The 20,854-nt window shown below is 37.2% G+C and overlaps 1 protein-coding gene across 3 annotated transcripts in view; it reads left to right on the top strand.

Annotated features, from left to right (window-relative positions):
• Positions 1 to 20,854, top strand: part of TBXAS1 (thromboxane A synthase 1) — a 229,176-nt gene that overhangs the window by 115,236 nt on the left and 93,086 nt on the right. For all 3 annotated transcript variants that reach the window (XM_026725639.2, XM_087934948.1, XM_087934949.1), the window contains one exon: positions 14,732 to 14,848. In XM_026725639.2, the coding sequence (XP_026581424.2) occupies positions 14,732 to 14,848 (117 nt within the window). The remainder of the gene's footprint in view (positions 1 to 14,731; positions 14,849 to 20,854) is intronic.

Below are 20,854 nucleotides of genomic sequence, written 5' to 3'. Positions count from 1 at the left end.
TAGAATTGATTTGTGTACTTTTAAAGTGTCAAAATGTATGTAGGGGAAAAAGTATAACAATGACTCCAGAAAACTAATATTTATCCAATTAGTTACAGTTAATAGAAATAGAATAACTGAGTTGGAAGGGACCTTGGAGGTCTTCTAGTCCAACCCCCTGCTTAGGCAGGAAACCCTATACCACTTCAGACAAATAGTTATCCAATCTCTCCTTAAAGACTTCCAGTGTTGAAGCATTTACAACCTGTGGAGGCAAGTTGTTCCACTGATTAATTGTGTTGTCAGGAAATTTCTCCTTGGTTTTAGGTTACTTCTCTCCTTGATTAGTTTCCACCCATTGCTTCTTATCCTGTCCTCAGATGCTTTGGAGAATAGCTTGACTCCCTCTTTTTTATGGCAGCCCCTGAGATATTGGAACACTGCTATCATATCACCCCAATCCTCCTTTTCATCAAACTAGACATACCCAGTTCCAGCAACTGTTCTTTATATGTTTTAGCTTCCCCTAATCGTCTTTGTTGCTCTTCTCTGCACTCTTTCTAGAGTCTCAACATCTTTTTTACATTGTAGCAACCAAAACCGGATGCATATTCCACGTGTGGCCTTATCAAGGCATAAATCATACAAAAGCACACAAAAATTAAATAATACAAAGCAGTTAAATCATACAAAAGCAGTGGAATGAGACATCCGGGTTTTTTTTTTGAAATTTTCAGTTTGTTTAGTGAGTTTTACTTTTCCCAAATGTATAAAGCAGAAGGTGGTATTCAGCAGGTTCTGACCAGTTCTGGAGAACCAGTAGAGGAAATTTTGAGTAGTTTGAGAACCGGCAAATACCACCTCTGACTGGCCCCATCCCCATCTATTCTCTGCCTCCCGAGTCCCAGCTGATTGGCTGGGTCTTCTTTTGTTGCCCTGCACAGGAGAATGGAGCTGGAAAGCAGGTTAGTGGGGTGGGAGGGAATGGGATTTTGCAGTAACCTTTCCCTGCTATGCCCACCAAGCCATGCCACGCCCACCAAGCCATGCCACGCCCACCAAGCCATGCCCACAGAACTGGTAGTAAAAAATTTTGAATCCCACCACTGGTACAAATGATCACAATCCTATTGCTCATTTTGATCCCTATTGTCCTGGATTGTTTCTGATGAATTTAATTGCACTTGCGTTTTCTAAACCATGACCTGCAAATTTAATGTTCTCTGGACTGTTCTCCACTTTTGTAGAAAGCTGTAATGCTTTTAGAAGCATTTAACTACCAGAGAGCAAGGAAAGGCAAAATGGAGTAATTCTTGCCCTAATTGTCAGTATCCCTAATTTTTCAATGACGAGATAGTAAAAGCAATGTTCCTATGCACCATTTATTAATTGAACAGCAACATTACATTTCCAAAGTAATTAAATAAGGGCCTACTTTAAAGTGCTGGATATATATTCATTCTCCTATCCAAGTGACAGAATATTAATTGCACAAGTATTGCATAGAATTAAGTTTATTTCTTTACAGCAGGGGCAATTATTCTAGATGGAGCTTATTCAGATGTGGCTAAAGTATTATCCGTCTACTATTTCCCAAATACCATAATCCCAATTTGCCCTGAAATAAGTTAAAACAGACACCAACTGAATGGAATCTATTCATTCTTTTTACATAGTCCAGCATTTCTCAATCTTGGCAACTTTTAAGATGTGTGGACTTCAAATCCCAGAATTCCCTAGCCACTTATAATAAGTTCACAGAGTTTACATGTACACCAAACTATAAAAACTAAACACATTTATTTTTGTTCTGCAAGTGATAATTTTTGAGAACTTTAACTGGATTGCTTAAATGTCTTCTGTGAACTGTTCATTGTGAAGTGTGAAACTATGTAACTTGTAACTTATTCAGCAAACATGATTTGAAAAGTCATTGTTTTAATGTGTGAATTTAAACTATGTGGCATTGAGACATATAAAGGTTCCTGACACTAAACTTTGAATATTTTAAATATGTTAGGTTCAGCATAATACCGACTGGCCATTACTCCCTTGTTCAGTGTTTCAAATTCCTTCTCCATTTTTATTTGTAGTTGATTTGTACATTCTCCTGAATTCATAGAAAATGATGGTTCATTTTAGTGAACATTTCTCCAAACGTGTATCCAGTATTCACAAACAATCTTCTAATACAAAGAATGCTTTGTACATTTTTCCTTAACTTACATTTTATTTATTGATTAATAATTGATCAGATAATTGATTAACTGAAATAGCTTGTCATTAATGATACTAAACATGCTTCAAATGATAACTAAATTTTAGTTCTTGTATTGTCTAGAAGTGAAAAAAATGGATAAATGCATGTGATTTTAAATAAAACTTGGATGGATTTCTTTCCTATATATGCTTCTATAGTCACATATTTATATTGACTAAATCATGTAAATTGGTGTGAACTGAATTAAAACCCATTCCTTAAGCTCACTTCAGTGGCAATTCCTTTTGTGTCCGATGTATTTCTTACAGTAAAAAGAAGTCTACACTCAGGAAGGTTCCAAGTAATTTTTAACGCTATTAAAATTTTATCTACCACTCATATATTTATGGTTGAAGAGCCAGTTGTTCTTCTTATATTCTAATTTTCTGCCTTCAAATAAATAAATATTTAATGTTGCATATGGCTGTATGAGAAACTTGGTAATTTGCTATTTCTGCCTTGCATCTCTACTGAGGTTGTTATAAAGCTGACAGCATCTATATCACAACTTCTTCACCAGATGTTGCCACCCACAGATGGCTTAGAAGAGAAGAAGTTTTCCATTTAGTGCTGCTTATGATCTGCAGAATGGACTCTTTCTGGAACAGAAATAACAGACTTTCAATATGGCTCTTTGGAGATCATCCCTTGTTACCACATTGTAATTCTCAGTGTGCATCAAGAGGAAAAATCTTACATATTCCACAAGAGAATATGCATGTTATTATAATTTAATTAGATTGAAATAAAACCATATTCAACATTGTTTTGGATCCATTTTACATTTGTTGGAGAACAGCCACAGCTAGTATAGCCCTCATCCTGGAAAAAGTTGTGTATTTCTGTCCTAGAGAACATCTCTGAACATTTTTTGCTGTATTTTTTTTGAAAGTCAGACTGGGACCTTGCTTTCCTATCTCATCTTTACTATTGCATTAATTATACTAATGGGTTTTTAATACTGTTAACAGCTTTATAATTGTTGGAAGAAATGTCCATTTGGGTTCAGTTCCAAGTGGGAAGAAAACAAACAACACAGGAAACATGGAGGCTGATCGGAAAGATGGTTTAATAGTGGACAGGACCACGTGGTTTGAAGTCCTGGGTAGCTGACCACATGGAGTCGAGAGTGAGATTTATTTATACCCTCTGAACTTGCTTTGAACTTGCTTCCTGTTCCTGTGAAAGAAATTTATTCTGATTGGTTGTCAGACTCCCATAGGGCCATGCAGGGATAACTTTGTAAGTTGTCTTTAGTCCCAAGCTTGGTTGAATCTTGCTGGGTGATGTAATCTTCCCAGGTGTCATATGGTGAGATGGGTAGAGGGCTCATCCTATCATGTCCTGAGGGCCATGTCTTAATCCCATCACCCTGGAGCTGAAGTGGGGGGCAGGGAGGAAGGTGCTTTGTCTTTAAAAACATGTTTCTCCTTTTCTCACCTAAGGAAATATAATATTCTGCCTTTTTAATATTTCCTAGAATATTTCATTCTTCTTGGAGGGGGTGGGTGCTAAGTTTCTACATTATCCTCTTGGTTTCTCTTTGTTTTTTTTCTTTTGTGTTTCTAAAAATATGCTGTGTTGGGCAGCATATTAAACCAAATGCAATAATAGAATCCAAATAAAAAAATTGTTAAAATCAGCAGTATATAAAACAGTTAAACTGAGCAGCTATGGTATCTAAAATTACTAATTAAGAGCTGCTAGAATAAAATATACTGTGGTGCAAAAAAACTCAGAAAAGGGAGGGGCTCTGATAAATCTACATATTCAGAGCCAAGGCAAGAGAGCTTTTCTTTCTACAGGGACCTGTGTAATTTGTTTCTTTAAACTTCCTTGTGCTCATCCTTGATAACTGGGGAAAAGGAGGGATGGATTTTTCTGTCAGTCACCCAACACATACTGGGTAGAATTGTTCACTACATTCCCAGGGTGGTACTTTGGCAGCAAATTGCAATAAACATTGATTGACCAATCACATGATCAGCATTATTCATGCAATATTCCCACATTCTGGATGGCAGAATGTTTAGAGGAACCCCATGCATTAGAGTCACTTACACTGTAGCAAAGCTTAATCTGCTGATTAGCAACTGGGATAAGATGCTCTTTGTCAGCTTCTGTAGGCCTTTGTGCAACCAAATCTTTTTTTCCATAATATATTGCATGTTACTATTGAGTTATTAAAATCCCTGGCTGTAATATTAGGATTATACCTTGCATGAAAGCACAGGAAAAAGAAACTATATCCTCATTCAACAAGCATATCCTGGGAGTCAGCTAGTCTCCCTGCTCTTAAGAGCAGGAAGAAATGCCTTGATGTTAAAATATTTTTTAGCTGTGTCACACTCATTACAATGAGAATGTCAGCAACTTAGGAAACACTTATTCAAACACTTATTCAAACAAAGACTGGTAAGCAGACTTCTGAAGCAAACCTCAGTTAGAAAAGCATTTTAATTATGTGCTTAACTCCCATTAGTTTCAGCAGGGCATGAAGAGTTGTTTAAAGCTAAGTATGTAGAGTTCAACTTCATTTGTCGGAATGGGCTGGAGGACATCCAAAACATCTGGATAATCAGAGGTTTTGGAGAGCTGTTTATAATGCCATATGGTCTCAAGAGAGACATTTAGTGAAGTTGAATTTGGGAGTTTCTACAAACTGGAGTTTGCTTATATTGCTGGATTTTCTGTGATTAGTAAATAAAAATATAAAATAAACTTAGTGCCATTTAGAATATTGGATTGTACTTGTGACTTTACGTTCAGAAAATATACAATCCAGCTGTTATAGATAACTCAGTGACTATGCTATCCTTTTAAAGCATGGACATAGGACTTCCATCTTCAAGGCTACCTACTACCCATTCTCCACTAAAGGTTGTGACCAAATTACACTTTCAATATGACAAAAGGGAGAAAGAATTAACCACATAGTGGGTAAAGTTATTGGTCACATTCAGTTAATGCTCAATTTAATTTTAACATAACTGTAGTTTTTGTTCTCACTTCATCTCTTTTATTCTGGCCCTTCCCACGCAATTCTAAGAGTGCATCTGCCTAGATATGACTCAGAGGTCAAGCATTGCCCTCACCCTCCAAAAGGATATGCACATTTCAGATCACACTATTTCCACCACAGTTTTTACTTTTAGGTCTGTCAAAAATGCAGTGAAGCTGATCATTATTCTTCAGCCACTCTCAAATGATAAGGGTCTCTTTATTAGATTCATCATATGATCTTGAGCATGCTTTTGGCAAGCCATGCTGGATTTTATGGCTGGATAGGGAGAACTATCATGTGCGCACATGAAGATAAATATAGACTGGTCTTTCTGGCCCACAAAAGTTGATCTGAGGCCATCTTGCATATAATATTTCTTAAGGATCAATCTAAGGTTTTAAAAGGATACATCTAAAGGACTAAATGAAATGTGAACAACAGGCATTTCATGTATGGTTGCCAGAAATTATTGCTAGGTTGGTCAAACTTAAAAATTACTCTGCTCGTGAAGAAGTATATGTCCTACTAGAGTTAATGGTAACATGCCCTTTTATTTCATTGTTCATTTTTAGATTGCCTCTCTACTTGCAGAGAAGTTACCACCCCTCTCATAGAAAAATGAAATATACTGGGAAGTATTAAAAAGGCAGAATATTTCCCCTAAAAAGAATAGAGTAGAAACTCAGAGAGGCAGAAACTCAGCCCCTTCACCTTTGCTAATGGGCCACTAAGGCCTTAGCCAGAGTATTCTACATAATAAAGGCCTCTACCCATCTCACCACCTGGCCTGGGAAGATTGTATCAGCCAACACTCAGGTGAAGCCATGTGGTCCAGACAAAGCCTACGAAGTTATTTAAGACCCCCACCCCTGGGAGTCTGACAGCCAATGGGATTAATTTCTTACACAGGAACAGGAAACACTAAGGTGGGGCCCAACAGAGGGTATATAAGGGACTCTCAGCATCTCAGCCCTTCCCTTCTCTTTTTTCTTCACCCAACATCTTGAAGCATGTGATCATCCTTCCTTCTTTGGAGCTCCGAGGCATGTGGTCTTGTCCACCATTAAACCATCTTTCCAAACAGCCTCCATGTTTCCAGTGTCTTTTTCACCACTTGGAACTGAACCCAGAAAGATAATTCTTCCAACTATACTAACATGATAAAACCACAAATAGTAGATATACACCTTCAAAATGCAGTAGCTGTACTTACTGAGAATGGGGAGAAAGCAACAATTGATGCAGTATTATTATGTGTATTGATTTATTAAATTTATTTACTGCCCATCTCCTTTCAAAGCAACTCTGGGCAGCTTACAGTATGAAAACATTAAAATCATCAGCTATATTCTTCCTTATTCCACCTCTTCCTCTTCCTCTATCTTCTGAGGAATGTAGAGTGAGAAAGGGCTGCTCCTGGGCCCTGTAGAGCAGGGGTGAGGAACAATGGCCCTTTTATACTTGTGAACTTCAACTCCCAGAATCCCTGAACCAGTCATGCTGGCTCAGGAATTCTGAGAGTTGAAGTCCACAAGTCATAAAAGGGCCATCATTCCTCATCTCGCCTGTAGAGGATGAATACTGTTTTTCTCCCTGAACTATTGAAATATGACTTCAGGGGTATTGACTCTTCAGTACCTCAGGACCTATTTTTGCAGCCTCCGGGCCAAAGTCTTTAATCCAACATTTTCTGAGGGGTGGAGTGGGGTAGGGTATTAGACAGAAGTTGGAGGATATTTTGGAATTTTAGAGGTGTATTCTTTTTTCTGTTGGAAAACAATTAGAAATTATGCTGCCAACTCTTATAGTTTGTTGTCTAAATTTGTTAGAGAAAAGGTGCTTGAGAATTGTATATAGCCAAAGTTCTGTAAATGCTTTTGCTGTAAAATAACAAAAGCTCTATTATAGACATTTCTAAAAAAAATAAAATATATAAAATAAAAATAAAATGTCATTTAAAGTCCCAAGCATCTGTCTGAAACAAAACATGGGTTGCTCACTGGTTGCGACAGAAATCCTGTTCTGTGAGAATTTCTGTTTTGGAGACCAAAGAAGTAAAATAAACTAATAAAGTAAATATGGTTAAGGGACACCCCCTTTGGTAATAATCATAATAGAGCTGGAAGGTACCTTTGAGGTCTTCTAGTCCAGCCCCTTGCTAAAGCAGAAGACCCTGCAGTATACCAAAAACATCTTAAAAACCTGCAGTGATGAAGCACCCAAAATGTCTGAAGGCAAGCTGTTCCACTGATTAATTGTCCTCACTGTTAGGAAGTTTCTCCCTAATTCCAGATTGGTTCTCTCCTTAATTAGTTTACATCCATTGTTTCTTGTCCTACCTACAGGTGCTTTGGAAAATAAGTTGACCCCCTCCTCTTTGTGGCAACATCTCAAATACTGAATCTGCTATCATGTCCCACCCCCCTAGTCCTTCTTTTCTCTAGACTGAACCCTGATGAGATAATGTAACCCTACCCACATAGTGTTTATGGTAGCAGTACATAAATGGTTTGCTATTGCTTTCCTCTCAGATTTAATTTTTGGCCCCCAGCCCTGGGATTTCCAGAGGACCAGTCATCCAAATAGAAAGCATGGCTATGGTTAGCTTTTTGAGATGACCAAGGTTGTTTTGGAGTTACCATAAACAGAAGAGATAAAATGTACAGATTATTCATGCTTACTACTTCCCTTGCTTTCCTGGTTAAATGTTGAGAGTTCAGCACACGTAGGAACAGAAAACAAGAGAACAGAATCCACACAGAAAGTTCACTATTACTTAGAAAAAGCACATGCAAGATGTCAGCAGAATAAGAGACTTTCTGGAGAATCTCAGCTTTTATAGAAGAAGACAATCTTAAAATAATTTGGCTTGAGGTGTTTTGTTTTTTTTAATTGATGCAGTTTTACAGGTCATAATTAGCTTTTTGTACTGTGTCCAGAAGTTGGCTGGCAGCCAGGTTTCTAATGGGTGTCTTCTGTTAGCATTCCACATGCCAACTGAAAATATTTCTATGTATCTGAGCATTTGGTGACATTTAACATGGAGGGCATTTTTTTTACTGCTGGTCTGCTATTTAATTGCCATGGTATGTTTTTATATTCCATGCTTTTTTAAGTCTTTCTTGCGATTTAGTAAGTAACTGTCATAGAGCCTCTTGAGAATCATCTTATTGAAATACAGGTTATAATTGTAATATGGTAATGAATTAAATCTGCTTGGAAAGGAATGTGAAATGAAGTGCAGAATTATTAGCAGAGTACATTGAGACTTGATTAAGCCTACGTTTAAAAGGTCCATTTATTTATTGCAAGTTTATTGTACCCTTGTTCAAAAAAAGAAAAAAAACTCAGGGTAAAAAGCCTAATTAGACTGAATGACTGGCACAAGGTCTTTCCATGAACATAATCTCCAAGTGGGGATTGAGCATGGATTTCTGTGATCTCATACTTGAACCATTATATCATTTCGGTCTATATGAATGCACCAACATGCTGAGCTGCATTTCAAATAAATGCTACTCCATTTTCATTCCTTACGTGTCTGTTTACAGAGGATACAGTGATTAATCCTTCCCCTTAAGGACAAGCCAAGATTACCGAGATACCAAAAAATGGCAATACGGCTAGAAATCTGTTAGTATTTTTTTGCACAAGAAAATAATATAGTCAGTGAGGTGGCTTTGGAGCCCTCCCCACTTCAAAGTGGAAACCTTTATTTGACATTTAACTTCTATTGTGTGTCAGCTGTTTGCATTTCCTTCTCAAAAGTGTTCACTCTGCAGGTGGGTTGCAATCTTTAAAGACTCATCCCAGGGGCATTGACCAAAGAAGCCACCCAATATTTTTATTGATTGTTGTGGCAGCTAACTATTGTTGAAGAACAATGAGGTATTTTTGCAAAAGCTGTTGCATTGGTGAAAATGGGTGAAGATTTCTTGAACTGACTCCTGGAGTTGCCCAAGTTGTGGAGGCAATTAAAAAAAGTCCACCATTATATGAATCCTCTCTGTGTATGCTGAATAACACATGATCTGACCTATTGATCATCGCTGGAAGCAGCTCGTTTGTTTGCCCTCTGCAGTCAGCAGGCCTGTGTTGAATACCTCTTTTAATATTAATACCCAGTTATCTGACATATAAGAAACTCCTCTCCATAGGCAACTTCCGATAAGTTTTCATTAAATAATGAAATATTATTAGAACCTGTGAGCAATTTGAGTCACTGCTTTTAGTTTTCCAAACTTAGGAATGTTGGCATAACTCAGTGCTCAGTGTTAGTGAATCTATACTTGGTGCAGGCTGTTTAATGCTTGAAGGAATTACCCATTATCTCTCTGCATGAGTTGTTTCTGTGGGGTTGAAACCTCTCATTTTACAGTAAAGTTTTACTTACACAGTTTGTTTCTTTTCAAGACAATAAAGATTGCATCCGTATAATGCATTAAACATTCAATAATGGCATAATTGTGCCTTAGAAGCTTTATTCTGTGGGTAGAATTGAGTGGGGAAAGACCCACACTCAGCCACAACCAATGATGATATGAATATGAGTGCCTGATACTGTTCTTATTTGATTCTTTTTTTTTACAAACTACCCACAATTACATTGTTTTGAGTTTAATGACCACATGCATTTAATATGCAGATAAATAAATAGGCAGGAGTAGAAATGGGATTAACTGATTTTGGAAAATGTGGCTGCCCTCGTGATATCCTTTTCAGAGATTTATTTATTTATTTATTTATTTTGGTTTGTCAATTGCTTACAAGATAATAGATATAAGTAAAAACATAGTTATGAATACATGGATACATATAAGAAAAATAAAAATGTTAAAATAAAGAAAATAAAGATGTTAGCTCCCAACAGTTATTGGGAGCTAACATGAATACGAATGGATGATATCGTAAATTACATGATCTCTAAGTATTACCGAACTGGCAGACCTTGAAAATATCTTTAATTCCAGATCTAATTTGATCTAACTCAGTTTTGCTACTGCCATACAGTGACAACATGTGTAAACAGATTTTTTTTTACCTACAAATGTTTATTGGTTTCTTAGCAGTAAAAGCTACCGTCTGTTAAGTTCTCTCTTTATCTTGACATTATTCAACAATTTGTGTACAACTCTTATTCTGCATGGCAGTTATAGGACAAAAATAAAAATGTATCTTTCATCCAAGTGGTTTATAATCTAAAGTTCTGTATAAAGAAACAGAAGATTGCATGGTTGGAAATAATGTAACAAGGAAAATATCCTGTCTCATTTGTTACATTTAACTGGGCTTAATTTCAGTAGATAGAAGGAGGAATATAAATTTGATTTACTTACATGGACTTTGCTTACTTTCGGTGGACTTGATACTAAAGGTTTTTGGGAGAGATTTGTGGAAAAAAGAGGTAGCATAAAAGTGTATTAGGAGGAAGTTCTGAACTGATAGAGCTGCAGCTGAAAAAAGACATCATTTGATGGAGCAGAAGAGATGTCCATTGACATCTTAGCCAAAGAACTCTTGTTATTGAATGACATTAAAGCACAATCAATCAGTCTTATCAGTGACCAGTAGACATCCAATGCTAGCAATGCAGCTGAAGCTATACTGTCCGGCCATCATGGTCCACTTAATTCTTTTATTCTACTGCAATTATCTTCTATCTTCTGCTTTCTTAGCTGGGTGACTGCACCAAAGTGATCTTAGATGATCTCAGAAAGCCAAGCAAGGTTGAACCTCATTAATATTTAGATGGAAGATTGTGGTTTTCGACTGGAGGGTAGAAAATATCTCAAGACAATAAACAATTGCCATATTGTCAGCAAGAAAGCTAAATACACAAAGCTGGTGTGAACACAAAGGAGGCTTTCTTTATGAACCTCTTTACTGACAACTGCAGAAGCAGGAGACTTTCAGAAATCCAATTTTAAATCAGCATCATTTGAACACGTTCACGCCACTTTCTCTGAGTTCAGAAGGATAGAAGCATGCCCCATAGCCTTAGGGTTGTCTTTGCATTCATTTCTTCAGCTTTCATTCTGAAGTTATAAACAAGCACTTTGATTGTTTATCACAGGATTATCACAGCCAGGTATTAATAAATTGTAACTATTCATAGCTTTGCCTGCTGAGATGTATGCCCCCCCTTTTTTTTTCAAAAGGAGAAAACATGTATTTTACTGACTGGCATTTTTGTGTTTACTTGTCTTTCTTTTTTCAGGAAAAATATGACATGTGTAACTGTGCTAAAGTGATGTATCTTTTAACATTGGCTCTAAGATGTGACAGGGGGGGAAAGCCTCAAGGGTTTTTGTTTATACTCTTGACTTTTTTATTAGGCAGTATCTTAAAATACAAGTCTATGGGCTGAGTTCCTTTGTTCATCTTGTACGGACTCAGCTTGAATGAAGAGAAAACTTGTAATAAGTGGATTGGTATATTCCAGAAATTGAAGGCCACACATCTTGTGTTTCCTGAGATTGAGAAACACTCTGCCAATGTCATTATGTCCCAACATAATAGTGGTGAAAAGAGATATAAGGAAGGGAAAAAACACATATTCCCTATGTCAAGGTTGTGCTAGTCCTTTGAAGGCTCCAGAGGACATATGGTGATACACAGTTTGTCTCCCTCTGCTTTTTTGTATGCAACTGTGTGATGTTGGTTTGTTTCTTTTTTACTGGAAGAATAGATCTACAATTTTAGTGGATATTGTTTAAAAAAAAAAGCTTCAAAACTGTGCTACTCCAAATCCACTAATTATGGATGTACCAGCTTTCAGAAAGTAAAAGTTGGGCACTTAATGGGACACACTGTATTGCTCATCTCTTTTTTTAAGGCACTTGCCTTTAAGTGCTGAAGAACTATTTCCTAGATACTATTTATTTATTTGCAGGTTATATCCTACCTTTTGTCCAGGTGTTCAGGGCAATGTACACAGTCCTCCCTGCTCTACAAGAACACCTTGGTAGGATATATTGGGTTGAAGGAGAATAATGGTAGCTTCTGAAGAAACTTGTGAATTAGTTCAAGTCATGAGTAAGATTTAAACATGATACAGATTAAGAGGGAGAATAATCATGTAAAAGAGGATCAGATGATTTTGGTTGGGTGCTTTGTCTATGTACGTATTGCATCTCACTGGATGCCTTGAGGGAGAAGTGCATTTCACCACAATGATTCTATGTCACGTAGCATTTTCATTTTACTAGTTGTAACTTGGTAGAGAAAAGAAAGAAATGAAACTGAAGTAGAGTCCCTGGCTATTTCTCTTCTACATATGTAATATCTGGCAAGGAAAAGTATTAATTAAGGGATGATATTGTTCATAGCATTTCTTTACACACAGGAATGGTTTCTTAGTACAATCATTACTCACTGTAAATACTCTTGATTATAAATATACTTATGATTCATTAACAAAGCAAGACATTTTTAAATGCATGCATGCTTTTGTTCTACCAAATAAAATTTCAGTAGGAAAAATATCTAAGAAATATATTCAATTGTATGAGTTTGTGTGCCACCAGGAGTTGTTTTGCTAAAATGGATGGTTGTATAAATTTGATTAATAAATTTACTATTATAATTTATTTACTGTGGTAAATAAATTCACTAAAGTACAAACTTCTTTTTTCTTTCAAGCTTTTTTTTTACTTCTTCTGTTGGACTCAGTGTACTATTTCTTCAGAGTTTATAATTATGGAATATAGAAATGGCAATTATCACACTCCTCAAGTGTGACTGAGTATTGACAACCTGACAATTCAGACTGAGAAATAAAGAAGTATCTCCCATCTCCAGAGAACACTAAGGATTGCGAAAATACCAAAGCAATAACAGTAGCAGCAATCCACTATAGCTTGCTAAATACATTTTAAAGGAACAACTGCTAGTTTAAAAATGCCTAATGGGGTTTGAGGAATGTCAGCAATCACGGAATGTAGAAGGATAGTTAGAACAGTAACCTAGAAAGTGGGTGAGGAACACAGAATGGAATATCCTGTAGAAAGGCATAACTGGTTGATTAGCTTGACTTTTCCAGTTTGAAAGGAGATAGAGCCTAGTATTTACAGACAGATGATATCAAAGCCTATTAGAAAAGTATAAATGGATAGGGTTTTGCCTCATGAACGATTAAGTTAATGTTTGATATAGGAATTGCAGGAGAACGATATAGAGGCATGGAAAAAATATTGAGAGCTGTCCTAAGTTGCTTAAGATGAGCTGTATAAATCTTTTAAATAAATAAATTTTAAAAACCTGACTTGGGATTGGTTATACTGTATGGGATTCAGAGCTAAGGAGTTCTGTAGTGCTTTAAGAAAAACAGAGACTTTGAAGAGGGATCTGAAGGGAATGCTCAGTTGGTATGCATTTAGGCCAGAACAGATCCATTCTTTATTACAACCATTGATCAGAATGACAAGTCACAACAGATTTGCAATAAATATTGCAGTGTGGAGTGCTGCTTTTTTTTTTAGTGATGCTGCTGGGCAACAAATTTAAATGTACCTCAATTTTGTTGGAGTGTAATTGAGAACCAGGGTTTCTCAGAGCAGAAATCTGTATAGCACACTTGTTAGCTGTGTCCTCTTGACTCTGTATTAGTGATACATTCCCCTGCACACATTACATGGGGCATAGCTTTTTGAGATCATTCACTGCAGTTTCTTAGGGTAAAGTGTCCACCCTGTGGCCAACAGCTTATATTAGAAAACGGATGAGATGACCTGGGGACATAGCTGGAATTTGCACTATATGAATGGGTGAGGTCCAAGATGCAGCATTCTGATTTTTATCTGTCTCTAGCATTGTGAAAAATGCTATTAAAACTAATATACATTTCTAAAGTTTCCAATAATTCAACAGCTTAACAGTTCTCATATAACATTACTGAAATGTTGAATTGTCGTAATAATATTCTCATCTTGCTTAAACCTAGATAAATTGAATTTAAGCTTAACTAAAGTCAGTGGTATTAAATCTTGGACTCCTAAAGTTTTGTCTTTGCAATCTTTCTTTAGAATAAGTCTCTACTAGTTCTGAATTTTAAAATCATGGTTTTTCTTGGAGGTTCACAAAATTCCCAGTAGGAACAATTGTGGACAGCACTATTGTTCCAGAGCAATGAAATCATACCTCTACAGGAACTTGCAATGGAATATCTATATAGTTACAAGAAACCCCCAATGTGCATTAACACTTGAGGCTTTGGGAACTGAATATAACCTGTACAGTCCAAAGGAAAGTTCCTTGGAAAAGAAATCCATGCCATAACTTTTCAGGGGTCTTCTGCATTCCGGAATTATAGTACGTGTACAACACAAAGAAGGGTGTGCAGGCAGACCAATATACAACTTTTCAGAATTCTAGAATCTGAACATTATTATCCTACTTTGTATTTAACATAGTGTACTTATTCTTCAATTATTAAATTGCTACTAAGATTTGTCTGTTTTTGATACTGTTCTATCTTTGTCTTCAATTAGAGTCCAGATTTGGTTTTTAAGCCATTTGCAGACAGCATTGTCATGTTGCGTGATGAGAAGTGGGAAAAGGTCCGGAGCATATTGACCCCAGCCTTCAGTATTGCAAAGATAAAGGAGGTAAGATGCAGGCAGGTGTCACATTCGCACATATAAAACCCTTTTCTTTTTCTTTCTGCTTCGTCTTTCTTAAATGTGCACTATTAGATAAAAACTCATCCACTGCAACACAGTTAATGCCTTTCTGGTTGCCCTTTGCAGAATCACTGCTCCTTTAAGGAGAAGGATTTCTGGGGTGTTTAATGAGAAAATGAATGAGCTTTGTTTCAAGTGGACAAATGACCTATATGTATTTTGTCTGTATTTTTCTATCAGATTTGGTCTCCCTGTGATTGATATATCTCCCTCCCCAAAGGATATGACATTAGAAATTTATATACCACTATGGAGTTCCCCAAAAGTTGGAAAATATCTATAAACATAGGAAGAACAATTTCCACATAATAGTTCAGTATATATTTGGCAGAAATGTTTGGTTAATGTTCCTTTGCCAAAATCTCAACTAGAACAACTTTCATGTGTGATGATACTTGCTATTCAGTAGGTTCAGAAGAACAGTGCAACACAACGTCCATTGCATTTAGGGCAGGAATGTCAATCCCCAAAGTCCACAGGTCAGATGAAGCCCACAGGGCCGCCCTGGAAACAGCAAAGGACCGGCCCATGGTGCCTCTGCCAATGAAAAACGGAGCTCGTGGGGGTCATGTGTGGTCCTCCCGAGCTCTGTTTTCTGTGCCAGAGGGTTGCAGGAGGCCATCACAGCTGAAAACAGAGCTTGGGAGCTCATTTTCACTGGCAGAGCACTCTGGCTACCACAGGTGCCCTGACACAAGTAACGTTAAGCTGGCCATGGCCACCCTGCCCACAGCCCCCACTGCCCCCCAAGGACAAACATAACCCTGATGCAGTCCTTAATAAAATTGAGTTTGACACCCCTAATTTAGGGCATGCATAAAAAGCATACATCCTATTATTGCCAAAACTGTAGCAGCTGAATTTTTGAGGTGAGTAGTTGCAATTTTTTTAAAAAAAATTGTACATGAAACTGCATGAGTTCAAATTGTTATTTGCTGTGGATGTAAGCTTTTTAAAAACATTGCACCAATCAATCAGTCCTTTGTTATCTAACAACCTCTTGAGGAAAGCAGGGATTCAAAATACTCCTTTCCTGCCATGGTCCCTACGTGATGTGATGTGATATGTCTCTATGTTTCACAAGCTTGTTTTATCCAATAGCTTGATCTAATTGGTTTCATAATACCTTAGGCCATTTTCCTATAGTGACATAACATTATCAAAGCATCAGTGCAGCAAAGAAAAGCCTATCCTTATTACTGTTACTTTGGCATAGGGATATTGAATAATGCCAAATGATGTTGTAAGTCACCACTGTGGAAATAAGTAACCAGTTTCACAGTGCCAATGGGAAATTTCCTGACTTGGTTTTTCCCTGCTTATATAAGCATATATTTTCTTCAAGAGCTTCCCAGGGGGCAGACTTTATTAATCTTTTTGCATCAAAATAAGGAATTTTGTGGCACATTAAAAATTAATAAATCACATGAGATTACATGAATGACTTTAAAATTGTTGTGGCAGTTTAAAAAAGAATCAATTTATTAGTGCACAAGCTTGCAGGGATTATAGTGCACATGGCCTTTGATAGTGAAACTTTATGCAAAAATGCATTTGTTGGCCTTTGAAGTTACCACAAGACATTATGTATTTTGTTTCCTTAGAGTGCCCAAAAAAGTAAAGCTACCAGAACTTTTAAACACTTCATTTTTAGTATATAAAACTGAGATTTCCTCAATGATGTATCATTAAAAGTGCATTTTCTTTAAAAAAAAATACCTTTGAGAACGAAGGCTTAGAGTAAATAGTTGGAATCTATGTTCTGTGTTTTGCAAATGAAGAGAATCCATCTCTGGATTGCTTGTGTTAGAATAGGAAGAGCTGTGTATGTTAATATATGGTGGTCACAAACTACGTTATGTGGACCACATCAGTTATGTGAGTTGGCCTTTGTTGTGGTAGGGGTGTTCTTCGGTTTTTAATTTATTTTAACCTAAATCTGTTTTAACCTAAATCTCAGGTTGCATATTGGACACAAAAATACATTTCTACTGTCCATAAAATCAACTAGGATAGCCAATAACAGATGTTTCATAGACAGCTTAGGAAAGAAATCATATATATGCAAAACACATAAATTAGATTGCCTGTCTCTTGCTGTCTCTTCCCTCCCTTCCCCACCCCCAAGTTTTAAATCCCCCAACTTTTCCTGCTGTCTTTTGTAGACATTTTCCCAGCCTTGTGATAAGAGGGCACCTGTTCAGTGTTTGCACAACCATTCTGGCTGCCCCAAACAGAGCTTGTTACTGCTTTGTCGACATCAGTCCCTACAATTTTATATTTCTTCATCTGTTTCCCAACTCAAATAGTGGAAAATAGTGCTGTCACTTTTCAGCTTCTGATGCTAGAGGAGGTTTCAAAGTCTGCTAAAAAGAGGATTGGCTGCAGGTTAGCAGGCCTGAGGAGAGAGGGAGTCAGCCAGTACATTGTTCCAGGGCTCATGGAGCTCAAAGGGGGTCCATGAAGAGGAATTTTTTTTTAAAAAATATTTTACAAAACCAAATTTTTAAAAATAAAAACAGAGGGACGGTGTATCAACCTGGATGCGGCCAGGCAGGGGTGGTGGTGGGGGATGGTGGCGGCGGCTCATAACAAAACACTCTGAAGCTGGATCATATCAACTCATCAGAGGGCAAACGGCAAGAAAGGTGTGCCCTTCCTGTGCAGCAGTGGCAGCAATGTTCGCCTCACCCACTTCTCACCCTGTTGAAATCCTCCATGGGAAAAGGAAGGAGGTGCCACTGTTGGCTTAGTTGGAGGATCTATGCACGCCAGCCATGCCAAAGGATAACTGGCAAGAGGTCGCTTTAAAACACAGGAGGATAAACTGGAGGAGGAGAGGGGGGCAGGCAAGGGAAGCATCACTTTTCTTTCATTCATATAGACTAGAGTGAATCATTTTTCTCCCAGTCCGTAAAAAACATCTACTTGTGGGCTGCACGGACTCCAACATTGCTTCTCTGTACTTCGTCCTCACCCACCCACCCCGCTTCCTGATCTGCTATGCTGCCCTGGCAGCCCCCCTCCTTTTTGTTTTTTAACGAGCCTCTCGGTTGGTTAGGAGTTAGTTCAAGGAGTAACATGAAATCCACAGGGTGGTGGGGAGGGGAGATGTTAACTTAATGCGTAGGTGAGGGGACCCATTTTAGTCTTGTTCCAGCACTTAATAATCCTCTCAGCGGCCCTGCAGGTTACCCACCCTTAAATTAAAGCTTGTGCTGATAGACCTCATTTAGCTATCACAGTTTAACTTGGTTGTTAAACAGAATGGATGTTTAGAGAAATCGCAACTGTGTTTATGATCTTACTTTAGCTTTCTAAATGAGAACTGCCTGAAGCTATTTCTCTAATTCCCTTCATTTGTATGTTTATTTATTGTTTTCATATGACTTGTTGCAATATATGCAGACGTATTTCTAAGAATAACTCTCTGGGCCCACACATATAAAACTGTATTTACAAACAAATAAAATGAGAATTTTTCTTGCACATGCCTATTTTTATCCAGCTCCCCACAAAAATGTTGATTTTTTTACTTTGCCAACTGCATAGTATTATTGGGCTTTTCCAGGAAAGCAATAGTTCTTCCAGCTCAGATTAACACAAGAACTTGAAATGCAATATATCAATATAATCCCATTAACCTAATACCTATTTTACTCAAACCAACTGAAAATTTGGATCCTGTTTTCTGCTAAGAGTGGGATTTGCCTAGATAACTGCTAAGGAATGGTAATTAATCTTTCATTGGTAACTTGGCTTTAACCATTGCCTGTCTTAGAAAAAGAACTCTTGCTGTCTTTTAAACAGATCATTCCAGACTTAATTTTTCCAGATTATAGCGCACTTATAGAGAGGGCATCTGAAAGTGTTTGGGGGTGTTAATTTCTCCTGCTCACTAGTCTAATAGCTGATTTCTCTATATCCACTCATCAAGCATCTGGAGACTTAATTTATGGTGGGATAAACGTTAGGTTCATTAATATGTTCTCTTAATTGAAAATGAAGATAGCATCTCCATTGCTGAAAATTCATCTCCAAAGGATATAAGAAGGAGATCGTTTCCCCCCCTCAGAATCATATTCTTGAAAAGGAAATATGTTTCTCACTCCATTGCCTGTTCTTTGGTTAGGAAATAAAATTGCTGGACAGAAGCCTATGTTATTTTGACATGCTGCTGTTGAACTCGACAGTAGCATCTAAATGTGTCTGGCTTCTTTAGTTCTATAGACAGCTGTTGCTTAGCAACACCAGCTGTCACCCCCTTATTATGGTAAATTCTAATTGGCCATAAGCCTGCCAAGGACCCCTGATTAATCAGAACTGACAATATCATTGGTAATGCACCTAGACAACTAGCTTACTCTCTGGTTTGATAGTGAATTTGACAGGATTTAAAGTAAGGGAAGCAATAAATGCAAATAAATGCTCTATAATTTGGAGGAAGAGAGGCTAAAGAAGAGAGTTTTGTATTGCCTTGAAAGAAATTAATCCCTCTTACTATGGGTCATTGGCACAGGACAAATCTTTGCCTCCGTTCCTTCCCCTCCTCAAACCTAACAAAAGATAAAACCCCTGGTATGTGCAGAGCCAGACCCTGCTTGCAGGAGCCAGACACACTTTAGAAGGACAAATAGTTCCTGGATATTGTGCTTTGGAGGGATAGATTTCTCTGTTTACAGAGTTAATTATTTAAGTCACACTGTTGCTTTTTAAGCAGCACGAAAGAAAGCAAAAAGTGTCCAGAGAGGAAAAGGAGCAGGAGTCTCAGAGGAAAATTATAAACAATTGCACTTTTAAAAAACAACAACAGGATAATTTTATTCATGCTTCATAGCAAGTCATTTTAACTATAAATAAGCCACAATTGAGTAGATTCATACAACATAAATCACAGGTTACAAAATCTTAAAAGATTGGCAAGTATGTTATACAGAGCTTATACAGCACCACCATCTATGCAGAGAAAGCAGGGAGAAGAAAACCATAACATTTGCATGAACTGCAAAATAAAGAGAAACGAGGGAGGCCAACACCACCAAATAGCCCACTGGGAATTAAAAGCATGCACGGAAGAGCTACAGAATGCAAGGGTTTGTTGGGGCAAAGATCAAAATAACAAAAGGGAATGCAAGGCAGTGCAATGCTTTATCTTAAAAATAGATACGACCGATACCTGGAGCCAAGGTTTTTTTCAAAAATATATTTGAATTGATCTAGAGGAGTGTTGCTATTCATCTGAACCTACCAATCACAATAAAAAACAAAACAGAAGCAAAGGGACAACAGGAGACAGTTCAATTTCCATTTGCATTCCATTTTATTTTTTCTATGTAAAGTGTGAGATTCAGAGGAAAACTGTCCTGCATTTCAGTATTTAGCATGATAAGATGCTATAGTTCTATTCCAACCAAAGAATATTTGAGGATTGTTGGCTTTTATCCCCGTAATGACCACATTCTGTAGTTACTCAATGTTACCCACATTATATTTTATGCTGCAATCTCTTTCTTGCTGGCTGTCTTCATATGTCTGGCCTGACACATTCATGGTTTTCAAATGTGCATTTTGGATCATTGTTCCATCTATGTGATGATTTTGATGTAGGCAAAATGCAGCACTCTTTAATGAGCACCTGGCCTCATGTAAAATGTATATTTTCCAGTTATTTATGTAAAAAAAGAATGTGTTCCCCACAAAAAACTCTCTGGCTAGGGTCTCTAGATGCTCTCTAAAAATTGTATTTACAGCACAGGTCAACAATGATAATTTCAGTTGGTCATTTGCAGATAGAGAATTTTATTTATTTATTTAAGGAATCTGAACTTAGTAGCAATTATCTTGTTTTTTTCTCAGCCTTTCATAAAGCTAGGTGCATGCTGTTATTAGGAAATACACAAAACATGCTTGTGGAATTTTACTTCATTTGCT

This window comes from Pseudonaja textilis, chromosome 5, assembly GCF_049901715.1.
Source record: "Pseudonaja textilis isolate UNSWEBS1 chromosome 5, rPseTex1.2, whole genome shotgun sequence".
In the NCBI taxonomy this organism is placed as follows: domain Eukaryota; kingdom Metazoa; phylum Chordata; class Lepidosauria; order Squamata; family Elapidae; genus Pseudonaja; species Pseudonaja textilis.
The sequence above is the reverse complement of the archived record's forward strand: the minus strand, read 5'-3'. Positions and strand labels throughout refer to the sequence as shown.